The 11,325-nt window shown below is 32.6% G+C and overlaps 2 protein-coding genes and 1 long non-coding RNA gene across 8 annotated transcripts; 1 reads left to right on the forward strand and 2 right to left on the reverse strand.

The window, feature by feature from the left end:
• Positions 1–1,527: 1,527 nt before the first annotated feature.
• LOC106341651 lies at positions 1,528–2,272 on the reverse strand. Its single transcript, XR_001269715.1, has 4 exons — positions 2,185–2,272; positions 1,991–2,090; positions 1,727–1,796; positions 1,528–1,615 (listed from the first exon to the last, which is right to left on the reverse strand). It is a non-coding gene; the product is annotated as an uncharacterized LOC106341651 (long non-coding RNA).
• Positions 2,273–2,982: 710 nt separating this feature from the next.
• Positions 2,983–5,299, reverse strand: LOC106341376. 6 transcript variants are annotated; one of them, XM_013780156.1, is made up of 4 exons: positions 5,135–5,299; positions 4,965–5,010; positions 3,377–4,693; positions 2,983–3,322 (listed from the first exon to the last, which is right to left on the reverse strand). In XM_013780156.1, exons 3-4 carry the CDS (start codon positions 4,115–4,117, stop codon positions 3,275–3,277), a joined length of 789 nt encoding a protein of 262 aa, XP_013635610.1. In that variant the 5' UTR covers positions 4,118–4,693; positions 4,965–5,010; positions 5,135–5,299; the 3' UTR covers positions 2,983–3,274. The 6 variants fall into 6 exon arrangements, with proteins under 6 accessions (XP_013635610.1, XP_013635611.1, XP_013635608.1 ...); XM_013780157.1 differs by having other exon boundaries at positions 4,986–5,299; XM_013780154.1 differs by having other exon boundaries at positions 4,965–5,299.
• Positions 5,300–9,540: 4,241 nt separating this feature from the next.
• Positions 9,541–10,285, forward strand: LOC106340437 (copper transporter 4). The gene has a single exon (XM_013779313.1). The coding sequence runs from the start codon at positions 9,605–9,607 to the stop codon at positions 10,052–10,054; it is 450 nt and encodes a 149-aa protein (XP_013634767.1). The 5' UTR covers positions 9,541–9,604; the 3' UTR covers positions 10,055–10,285.
• The last annotated feature ends 1,040 nt before the right edge of the window (positions 10,286–11,325 follow it).

Genomic DNA, 11,325 nt, shown 5'->3' on the forward strand with positions numbered 1-11,325 from the left:
ATTCACCCTAAGCAACATCAAGTAAGTTAGCTGTCATTTACTCCAAAAAGAAAATGAATTCACTCGAGTAAGATAATATAACCCAAAAATAATGATCTTAGATAAGGTTGCTAATGAGATCGTTGCTGAATCTCCAGAAAAGCCGTTGAATGGAAGCTGGGATGAGGTATTTCCATCCACAAAATCACCATTTCATTTTTTTATTACAGAAGCAAGTTTTTATATGAAACTAATATAAACCATTTTTTCAGCTTGAAGATCCGACCTTAATACCAGATTGTATTACTGATTTGATTGGCAAAAACTTCACATTTGGAGTATATGTTGAGAAAGAGAATGTCGCGTATGGTGCTAAAATTTATAAGGTTGGGAAAATCTATAAAGAGAGAGAATGACTTGCGTTCCTGATGCAGTCACTCACTTTCAATCTGATAAGCATTTGGCAATTACTAGTGGTGATGAGGTTGGAGCATGTAAATCTATATCAATAATTATTGTGTATTGTGGATGGTTTTATCTTAACACTATTGAGCTTATGGAATTTGATACATGATTCTATCTACTTAAGTGAAAGACAAGAAACCGCGGATGCTGTTTCTACACCATCCAGTAAGAGAAAAGAAGACGAGACTATTGAGCAGGGTGACCTCAGTTCAACATCCAAGAAACCATGCACAAGGTCGATCAAGATTGAGATGGTGGAAGAGGCTAATAAGAAACGTTGAAGTTGAGTTATTGAATTGGTTTTTTTACTTAGTTTTACATTTGAGTTTATTTATTTCTATTTGGCAATACTCATGTTTGGTTTTTGCTTTCAATAATTTTTAAGACTCGGTTATTTAATATCTATATTGGAGTTTGGTTTTCCCTTTTATAATCATGCATTTTTTTTAAAAACAAATACACCCTATTACATATCTATTAAATATTTATTAAACATATTGTTAAAATACAGTTATCTGCGTTGAATAAATTTAAATTTTAAGACATAATATTGTGTAAAAAAATATGTTTAAAAGGCTCGAATGAGATGAGATTGATGCTTATATATTATTTCTTGGTAGATAGTTACTCATAAAATATTTTCTACTGGAATATTACTAAAAATATATTCTCATAAATATATTTTGTTACCATAAGTATTGCCAAGTTATTAAACCTTAATCAAATCAAAATACAGATACTGATTATCATCAAAGCAGATATTCTGTTACCATAAGTACGATGCAGAAAGCAATATAATTATCATATTTACAGATAATAACACCAAATCAATCAATCAAACTCCGGTTTCAATCCTAACTACCGATAGTCACTTCCATTCCTAGCCTCTAAAGTTCTGGAAAAAGTTTAATACTAACTAACATATTATATCATTGCATGTAGAAAGGTTGGATACATGTCATTATGAACTTTAGCAAAAGTTCTACGATCCTAACACCGATAGTCACTTCCATTCCTAGCTTCTAAAGTTCTGGAAAAAGTTTAATACTAACTAACAGATTATATCATTGCATGCAGAAAGGTTGGATACATGTCATTATGAATGTCTTTCTTATGTCTCTGTCCCATGTCTTTCAACTGGAAAATGGCTCTAGCGATGACTAATCTAGACCTGCATATACATTGTATACGTTTATAAGACAACATAATACAATCTACAACTAACAGACAGTGTTTTATGAATATCTTTACTACATAAAATCAATACGTATGTGGAAAATACCAACGCCTTCCTGATGTCTCTGTCAATGTCTTTCAAGTGAATAATGGCTCTAACGAGACCACTGAAAGACCTGCAAAAACATTGTATACATTAGTAAGATAACTAAAATAAAATCTAGAACTACCAGCCACTTTTAACATTAAAACAATGACTTGGAAGCTTTCTTTAGATTTTCCACCACAGTCCCTATATGAATTGTCTCATCTATACTCATCAAGTCACCAAGTTTCGAAGAAATATAACAGAATCTTCACAAAACCTCACCTTATTATCCAGGCTATATGTTTGAAAAGTTACAAAGGTGAAAAGCGATGGTGTTCGTCGGTTCTCTTTTATAATATTTTCAGATTTAAGATCTCTTCATCTGCATGTTAGGATTTGTCAACAGAAACTCGATTAGGCAATTTGTATTACATATAGAATAAAAACAATTTGCGGATGAGCTAACGAGAAAATACCTTAACAAATCGAGATTCTGATATCTACAGATTTGATTCTCACCATCGAGAAACGATTTTTCTCACCATCGGAGTCGTACAGCTTTGATTCTCACCATCAAAAAATGATTTTTTTTTTCATTTTATCTTCTGTCGGTAAAGAGACCGTTCTATATGTCTTTTTCTTCTTACTTTTTCTGTTTCTTTTAGAAATATGAACGATAAAAAAAAAAGATGGATATATGTGATTAGTGTTGGGCTACAAACGAGATGGGCCATGATAAACTATTATTTGTTTGCAATGGTTTATTAGATAAATTTCTATCAAACAATTTTATATTATATGGGCTTTGCATTTTTTTTTGTCAACTATGGGCTTTACATTAAATATTAAACATTGTTTTTGAAGTTATATAAAAATTTCACATTTATAATTAATAATTTCACATTCACAGTTAATAAACATAAACATAAATTAGATATGAATGTAATAGATGATATCAATACACCCGGTCTTAATTTAAATAATATTACAATTCATTTAAATATTTTAATAATTTTGTAAGTCAATGTACAAATTAATTTTACCAGAAAGAAATTAAAAGTTAGTTTCTTACTGTATTTTTCAAAAAAATTTAATTATTTCACAATACTAACATTTTGTATAGATGAAAAATTAACTTATAACATAAAAACAAATGCTAACAAAAATCATTAAGACACTTGATTTACATTTTATGTATAAACACATTTTTAAATTATAATAATATGTCAAAGCGCGGGTCAAAATCTAGTAAATATTTAAAGCTTGAAAGATAATAAACACACGCATAACATCTTCTCGAAGAGTAAAAAATTGACCTAAAAGAAAAACAATGTGAAACCAACATAACATGATTACTTGGGAAATACGGAACTGAAAAATGTACATACTAGCATAGCCCTAACATCTCTCTACGAATGTTCTTTTCTGAAACAATGACCAACATGTCTTCATGCCGCCATTGATTAGCTGTATTCATATATAGATCTTGTCTCAAGTCTGGTGCGAGTTTTCAGGCGCCATTCAATGAGTTATCAGTGTGAACTCCATTGCGATCAATCTTCCCGTTCACTTGAACTCCATTGTCACCATCTTGAACGCTGGTTCATCTCTTTCCTGTGAAAATATTAAAAATATTCACAATAATTCATACCATCAATGACGAGTTACCTGATCAAACAGTTGAAAGCTTGAGAAAGTTTGAGACTTTGCACGATGATCATTAGACAAGACACGGAGTTTGCAACCAATGTCCCATCCACCGCAGTCACATGAACCACCGGACTCCCACCGCTTAATCAACGGCAAAGGGGCAATGTTACCGTCTTTAGGAAGTGTGTGAACTCCACTAGGGAGTATAACACTAGTTATGCTTTGTTTCTGAACTCTGTTTCTTGTCTGAACAATAGCTGCAACCTCTTTGTTTGTCTCAACACCGAACAAAACAGATTCCGATTTGCACGTTGATGAATCTGAGTTAGTTTTCATTTGACCGATGACGGTATGTACAAATGGATGGTCGTTCTTGTGGCGGCCTAGCCAGTTTCCACTCTTGTTCTTTACTTCTTTGATGGTGTACAATGTGTAAGACCGTGTGGAAGAATCTGAACTCTTCATGGTGGCAGCAAGAACGTTGCTGTCAACTACAAACTGAAACAAACTGATACCTTTTCTCAAAGTGAATTGCAAAAGAGCGTGGGATCTTGAGCTGCACTGATTCTTTTTGGTCTTCGGTATTATTAAAGGGCCTGATCTAGCTCTAGTGTGGACATTAGGCTTTGTTCTGGTGGAGTGATTGGTGTAAAGTGAGTTATTGAATGTTAAAGAACCTGATTTAGCTGAAGCATGAGATGTGCTTGACAATGCATGAACTGATGATGAGCTTTCTTTGGAACTGAAGCTTCTACTCATCTGACTAAAACTGAAGCTGAAGCGGCGGTTGGGAGAAGCATTTATTTCCTTTTTGGATGTCACAGTAGGAATATTTTGATCCAACAAAGAGTTTTGGTTCCTCTCTATTACATTAACCGAACTTGAACATTCACCTTGGACATCATCATCATGTCTTGTATCTGGCTCCAGTCTTTTGACAACCGCTGTTTCTAAGTCTAGCTCCTACGAGCTTGCAGAAGCTTCCACTGAATCAGTGTCATAACTACACCAGGCTCCTTTGGTTCCTTGTGAAGTGGAAACCTTCTTGCAATCTTCAAACTGTTTCCAATCCAAAACACCAAAACTCAAGGCCTTACCACAGATATCTTCAGTTCTTCTTCGTCGGAGATAGCTTGGTGGATCCAACATATCACGCTTCACCAGCTCATCCTTGCCTCCATGATGATGCTCTGAGGAGGGATATCTATCCTCATGAACCTTAGAGGCTCTTTTTTGCCTCACCATACCTATGCAACCTCAAAGCAATGGTCTCTATATTGGATTCAGTAGTGCCAAGTCTTATATGATTCTTCATCCACTTTTAGACTGAACACTCTGCAACAATAAGACATAACATGGAAGAAAGTCAATGGATTAGAGTGAGAAGAGTCAGATTTGACCAAGAAAAAAAAACAAAATTGAGTTGAACACACTTTGATGCTTTGAACTCAATTCGTAGCAGGCTCATGAGTATGAAAGGAAGAGAACAAAACAAGAGTCTCAGATCTAAGTGTAAGAACCTCTGGGGAGAGTCAACAACGATTGCTACCAAATGGATCATCTAAAGTGTGAAAGTAAAAACGAAACTCATAACCGAGGCTTCTACCTCTAGTGCTAAAGGGCTTACAGCTCCTGAATTCGAATTCCGGTCACTGGAGAATTAACATTTCGGCATCGCCAAAAACAGAAGATGACGTGGCGATTAGTCTAGATCACTTTTGTGGAGCCAGGATACCTCAGTATAATTCAAAAAAAAAAAACGGAACTCACACTTACCCTTTTACTGGGAAAGAGAGATACTGGTGGCGCGAAATTAAAAAAAAAAAGAAATCAGAGGACGAAGGAAGAGGTAGATTGGTATATTAGTGTATAGATTCGGACCGAAGCAAAGAACTTAGAAACCGCCCACTCAAGAGCAAACGGATTCTCTGAGACAGTACAACATCCGCTTCTTTTAATGATTTTGTTTCACACGCCATTCTTCTCTTTTGGATATTCATCATTAGCTATACAGTTAATTAACTATTCAACTAAATATCTTACTCAATTTTGCGCTAGTTACCAAAATATGGGTAAGTGTCATTTGTATTTGTTCCCTTAACTAACCTGGAATAAGTTACCTGAATATTTGATTTAACATTTTCAATCTTAACATTAAAAACTAATTAAGCATTCTCTAGGGTTTCTAAATTTGTGTGTATAATACAATCTCTTTTCCTCTTACTTTTTGGTGATATTTCGAGAGCTTGTTGTCGTTCATGATGAAATTTATTGGGTGTGAATTCAAGTTGGGTGGTCCAAATGTGGTGCCGCATGAGGTGATGATGATTTCATCGTATGCCAACATGAGGATGCGTGATCCGGCTAAAGCTTCCTGTTGTTTTTGGTGTTTTTTATTAATCACTGGATCACTGTTTCCGCTGAAGAAAAAAGAAAGCTAGGCACTCAATTTAAACTGATCATTGATCTTTTGCTTTGTAGGTGCCTTGAGATTAGATCTAGATTCTTTTCTTTTGTTCAAATATATACGCTTTACTATCATCAATCAAGTGGGGATTTGAAAAAGTATAATTTTAAAAAAAAAGTGTCGTTTTTAAAGGAGATAACTCATCACAAAAGTGTAAAGTTGGTTTTAGCAAGTGTTGGAATGTTGATCTAGTTATCTATAAAACACAAAGTGTGATGATGAAATGGAGAGTGAATTTCCATAGAGATATCATTCTTCTCACCTCAATTCGGGTATGCTCAGAATCTTCAAATTCACAAATAGGCCTATGAAATGGAAGAGTTTGGAGAATTTATATTTGGCCCAACATATATAAAATAAAACAATTCTGTCTATGAGGATACAGTAGATATAACTATATAATTAGGGAAAAATTGAAAAAATGAGACACTCTCAACTTAGTCCCAATAGAACTTGTAGAAGATTATTTAGGTAAATAGGATTTATATTTCCTTTAATACAATTATACCCTTCAATTCACCAAATTAATATTGATATTTCATAATAAATTTCATAGTAGATATAACTATATAATTAACTTTAAAAAAACTTAAATGAAAACGGAAAGTAAAAAAGAAAAGAAAATCCACGAAAGAGGCAAAAGTCATGTTCTAAAACTCGCCCTGGTGGACGATTCGCCGGCCGAGTACCCGTGAAACGATAAGTGGCGGTTAAGTTTTGTATTATTCGGTTGTGTTACGCGATTATTCTGTTTTTGTTAGGTTTTAAGATCAACTAGATCTCGACCCGTCCAACCGCGCGGGTTTTTGTTTTCATTTATTTTTATATAAATATTTTTTTCTCAATTCTAAATTGGTATATATTATAATATATATGTGTCTATCAATTTTTAAAACATAATAAGTTTACTGTATATTTTTTTCATTGAATAGATTGTTTCAAACTTTCATATGTATTGTATCTTCTTCTATATATATATATTTTCGGATTATTATTTCATTATAAAGATTAGTAAAATATTGTTATATTGTCATATTCAAAGATATTGTAACATTTCACAAACGTATAAATTTTTTAAAAAATTAAACTTTTCGCTTCATAAATTTATATTATCGAGTAAATAATTAAACATTTAGTTTTTGTTTAATTTTTTAAATAAACTATATAGTTTAAAATTTGTTTTCATTGGTTTAAAGTAGTAAAGATTAATCATTGTTAGATAATATGATTTTTGTTATTCAAAAAAAAATCTTTATAATTTTAAAAGTTAACATCGACAAATATTTAAATATTTAGCATATAGAGGTATAGTATTACAACATTAAATTATATCTATTTAATTTATACTATGTATAAATTCAATGGATCATCTATTGTTTAAATTCAATTATTGATAGCCCAATAAAAATTTCTGGTAGGCCCAAAATTTAAATGATAAGATTAGATATTAGATGTAACATGACTTTCTAGAATAGCTCTATTAGGTCCATTAGGTCAATTTTTTAAAAAATCACACATGAATCAAGGTTGTGACTTCTGTTTTAATATATAAGATATAATATTTCTTTGTAGATCTAAGGTATGTAAGGTATAAGAAACAAGAAAACTAGTAAAAAACGCAAAAAAATAAAGCTTAAATGGATGAGAAGTAGAGTTGCAGAGATGATTAAAGAAGAAGAGGGTATAATTGTCTTTTCCTAAATCACTAAAGACGGAAAAATATTTTTGAAAGACCTACCATCTAGTTCGAACCTGGGTTGTGCGACCAAAGCAATATAGCACAAACCACTGAACTAAAGGCTACTAACATTTATTTTCCACAAATTTAATATATATACTTACGAGAGATTTATGGTAGATTTAGAATAGATTCAGGAAATATATTAAGTGAAAAAGAGAGAAACACAAAGAACGAAGAGAAAAAAATCGTGGGAGTGGAAAGAGGAGAAAAACGTGGAAGAAAATATTCTTTGAGAGATTTAAGGTAGATTTAGGAAACATTTTTAACCGAATATGGAAGTTTCCATATTTTCCGGATTTGCTTAGAATATGTATACTACCTACGCAGAACACAGTAGAGTAGGTGAGAAACATATTCTTCCTATAGGCGTCAAATAAGGTAAAAGGCAGAACATGTTATGGCACGTAATCTAGCCGAGGTATATCATTGAGTTGTGGCTATATGTCATTATCAAGCTGTAGATAGACTGAAGACATTTTTCTTGATTATAATGTAACATATTCTAGCTTTGTTAGAATATACAAGAAAGCTTATTATACGTTATATATCCTTGATATATCAATGTTTAAAACTTAGTATCTTATTTATAGACTAAATAGATAACCAGAATGAATATTTTACCTGTAACTAGAAGATAAAATAAATTATGATTTCACTTTAAAAAAAAAATTAACATATATATTATCATACTTATGTTTCCGATAGTTTTTATATTTTTTTCATTTTTAAAATTCGGTTTACTATTTTTCTCATAAAAGAAGAGTATAACATGTCCAGAATTGCCAAAAATATCAAAAATCCTAAAAGGACAAACAAAAGTTCAAAGTGTCATTTTTTTCTAATTTTCCCTATAATTAATGCTTGACCAAAAAAAAAACTATGTAATTACTGCTAAACCGCTTTTTTGTTGTTGTTGATTAAGCGCTAACCTATAATTATTACAAGAGACTAGTAATTACCATTTGAAAATTGGATTAAAAGATATTGGTGTGTTTGGTAAATGATTGAAGTATGCAAGATGTCCAGATAAAACCAATGTACTAGTTCGAAGATTCTTCTTGTGGGGTTTTGAGTTTTTTTTACTACTCGACTTGTAGGTCTCTCGCAATGTATCGAAAGGAGAGAAAAAACAAACGTAGCTTTCATTCACTTCTTTTTACCCCCCTTCTATTTTTGTTTTAAATAAAGTAAAGCTCAGAGCCCACATCGTTTAACATGTGTCTGTCCCGTCCCCCTCTTTCAAAATACAAGAAGCATGCTTTAGTTTTTCTTTTTTTTTTTTTTTTTTTTTTTTTTGGGTAAAATGCTTTAGTTTTTCTTTTGAAAGATAAGAAGAAGAATTTAGTTGAGTAAAAAAAAACAGAAGACTACAGTTTACAGCGACTATGCCATTTCAGAATAAGGGATTAGTGTTTTTTTTACATTGTATATAACCAACAAAAGAAAAAATAAACATTGATTTATTTACATTTTGTGGATCGTATGTTTTTCTCTCCAACAAATATCATGCAAATGAATTTTGTATATCCCCAATTTTTTTTGTAAGAGTTCTCTAAGAAATTTTAGTTGTTCTTTTTGTAATGGCTTGTGATAAACTTATTCTTACTTTGAAAAATAAAATACATTTATATACGTATAAGGAAAATTTTAGCAAAAAAAAGAAGATATTTGACGTACAGAAGATACTTTACGTAATTTAGCAAAAAAAAAAAAAAATACTTTACGTAATAAGCTACTTAGCATACGATATATATATCTTGCATTAATATGTTTGTTTGTAAGCTAAAATCAAATTTTGGTTACAAATATACAATTACAGGGCCATATACTTTATTGATGGACATAGTGTAGCTTTTTGAAAGAAAAATCCGACAAGCAAATCTTGAGTTTGCTTCATAACAAGAACATAGCATATAATTCGTAGGACCCAATCTTTTACCTCAAGAAGAAACACTTTTTATAGGAGAGACTAGAGACACCCCTATTTCCACTACGACAACGAACTCCCAGTTCTCCTTTTACCCCCAAATTAAAGGAGATGTTTACAAGTAAAAGCAACGTCGTAGTAGAGGCATGGAACACAACCACAACGCAAACGCAGGTGCAGACCCCCCACAGACCGTCACTGATACACCCAACTTTTTATTGGAGTTATAACTGCGAAGTGCTTTTCCATGGATGGCCTGGCTCTAGCCGTTCGATGTATGCTCTTGCGCTTATATTTGTCTTCTCTTTGGCGTTCTTAGCTGAGTGGTTTACCCGGTGCTCTGACGCTGCGGCTTCCATCAAACCGGAGGCTGATAAGGTTGCTAAGGTGGCCTTTCGTACGGGTATGTATGCGGTCAAGTCTGGCTTCAGCTACCTTGTGATCCTAGCCGTTGTTTCGTTCAATGGTGGTGTTTTCATCTCAGCTATTTTGGGGCATGCTTTTGGCTTTGTCGTTTTTCGTGGCCGGGCGTTTCGGAATGTGGGTCGGGTTGACGGGTAAGAATCCCGCATTTTTTGGGTTTTAACCTAACCCAACGAGAACTGAAGTCATTTGTTTCTTTATTTATTTGATTTGATTTGTGTGTTCTTTCGAATGAATGAAAGAAGAGAGTTGTTTATGATACAACGTTGAATTTGGTGAGTGGCCCGTTTGTTATTTGGTTTTCATTTGATTTATTTTGTGATAACTTCAACGAATTATACAAAAGTCAATAATACTCTTTCAGCGGTCTTACCAATTTCAAATAAGTCATGTGTCTTTTTATTTCGTCTTTTCTCCGACTATTTTGTACGTATTATAGATATTGAGTCAGATAAGTTTTCAACTTAAAATCAATCGGTGATAAATGAATTAATTCATCTCTCTAATATATTATTTAAGATGTCTTCTGACTTCCGATCCCAGAGATTTTGTCTCTAATAATAGAAAACAAAATGCCTATTTTATACCATCTATTTTTTCATAAAGACAATTTTGGTGTGGGTTATGTTTGCTCACTGCTCACTCAGGAATTATATGAACCAACAAAACAGTGAAATACTAAACAAGTTGGATTTGTTGAACAGTTCCCACCCCCCCCCCTCCCCCCCCAAAAAATCTGGTAGATAAAATTTATTTAATCTTACAAAACTGGATAAACCGGAGATATAATCCAAACAAATTACCAAAAATATAACTGATAAAAATTATATATTTGGAATCAAAAGTTTATACAAAAAAGAAACAGAGCAGTATAAATTTTGTTCATGCACTGCTCTGTAAAATGTTAGTCAATATGTTTTATTTTATTTTGTATTGGAGTTGAATTCATTGAAACAGATCTATTCTAGTATCAGTTTTGTGCCATGGATATCATTGATCGAGTTGTGCAGGTTAAGTTTCCAGATGTAGTTGGTTTTCACTGTAAGAGATTCGATAGTGCTGGATAGGAAATGATATAATTTTCCAAAAACATCTGAGCCACTGAGATTGTTGTATAGTTATCATATTTAAATGTCAACACATGAATGTCATATCGCACAAAGAGACGGTCTTAACTATTCTGCTGTAAGAGGTACCTTATCTAAATCAGTGGATGTCTCTTATCTTTGAGGTATGATTACTTTCCTCCCATCTTCTTTGACCTCTATTTTGATCAAGAAGACTAGTGCCTTTCAATTATCTCATACATGGTTACTTTCTAAATTGTCCCATGTGCTGTTTTGTTGATTAGAGATATTCTTTCACTACAAGAAAACAGCGATATTCTGACGGACATTTCGACGGAAAAT

This window comes from Brassica oleracea, chromosome C4, assembly GCF_000695525.1.
Source record: "Brassica oleracea var. oleracea cultivar TO1000 chromosome C4, BOL, whole genome shotgun sequence".
Classification (NCBI taxonomy): Eukaryota; Viridiplantae; Streptophyta; class Magnoliopsida; order Brassicales; family Brassicaceae; genus Brassica; species Brassica oleracea.

Excerpts from the sequence above, each read along its gene's own strand:
- LOC106341376 (XM_013780156.1), bottom strand. The coding sequence starts at position 4,117 with ATGAGTAGAAGCTTCAGTTCCAAAGAAAGCTCATCATCAGTTCATGCA. Across the intron at positions 3,323-3,376 it reads GCTTTCAACTGTTTGATCAG|GAAAGAGATGAACCAGCGTT; the intron begins GTAACTCGTCAT and ends ATATTTTCACAG.
- LOC106340437 (XM_013779313.1), top strand. The coding sequence starts at position 9,605 with ATGTTTACAAGTAAAAGCAACGTCGTAGTAGAGGCATGGAACACAACC.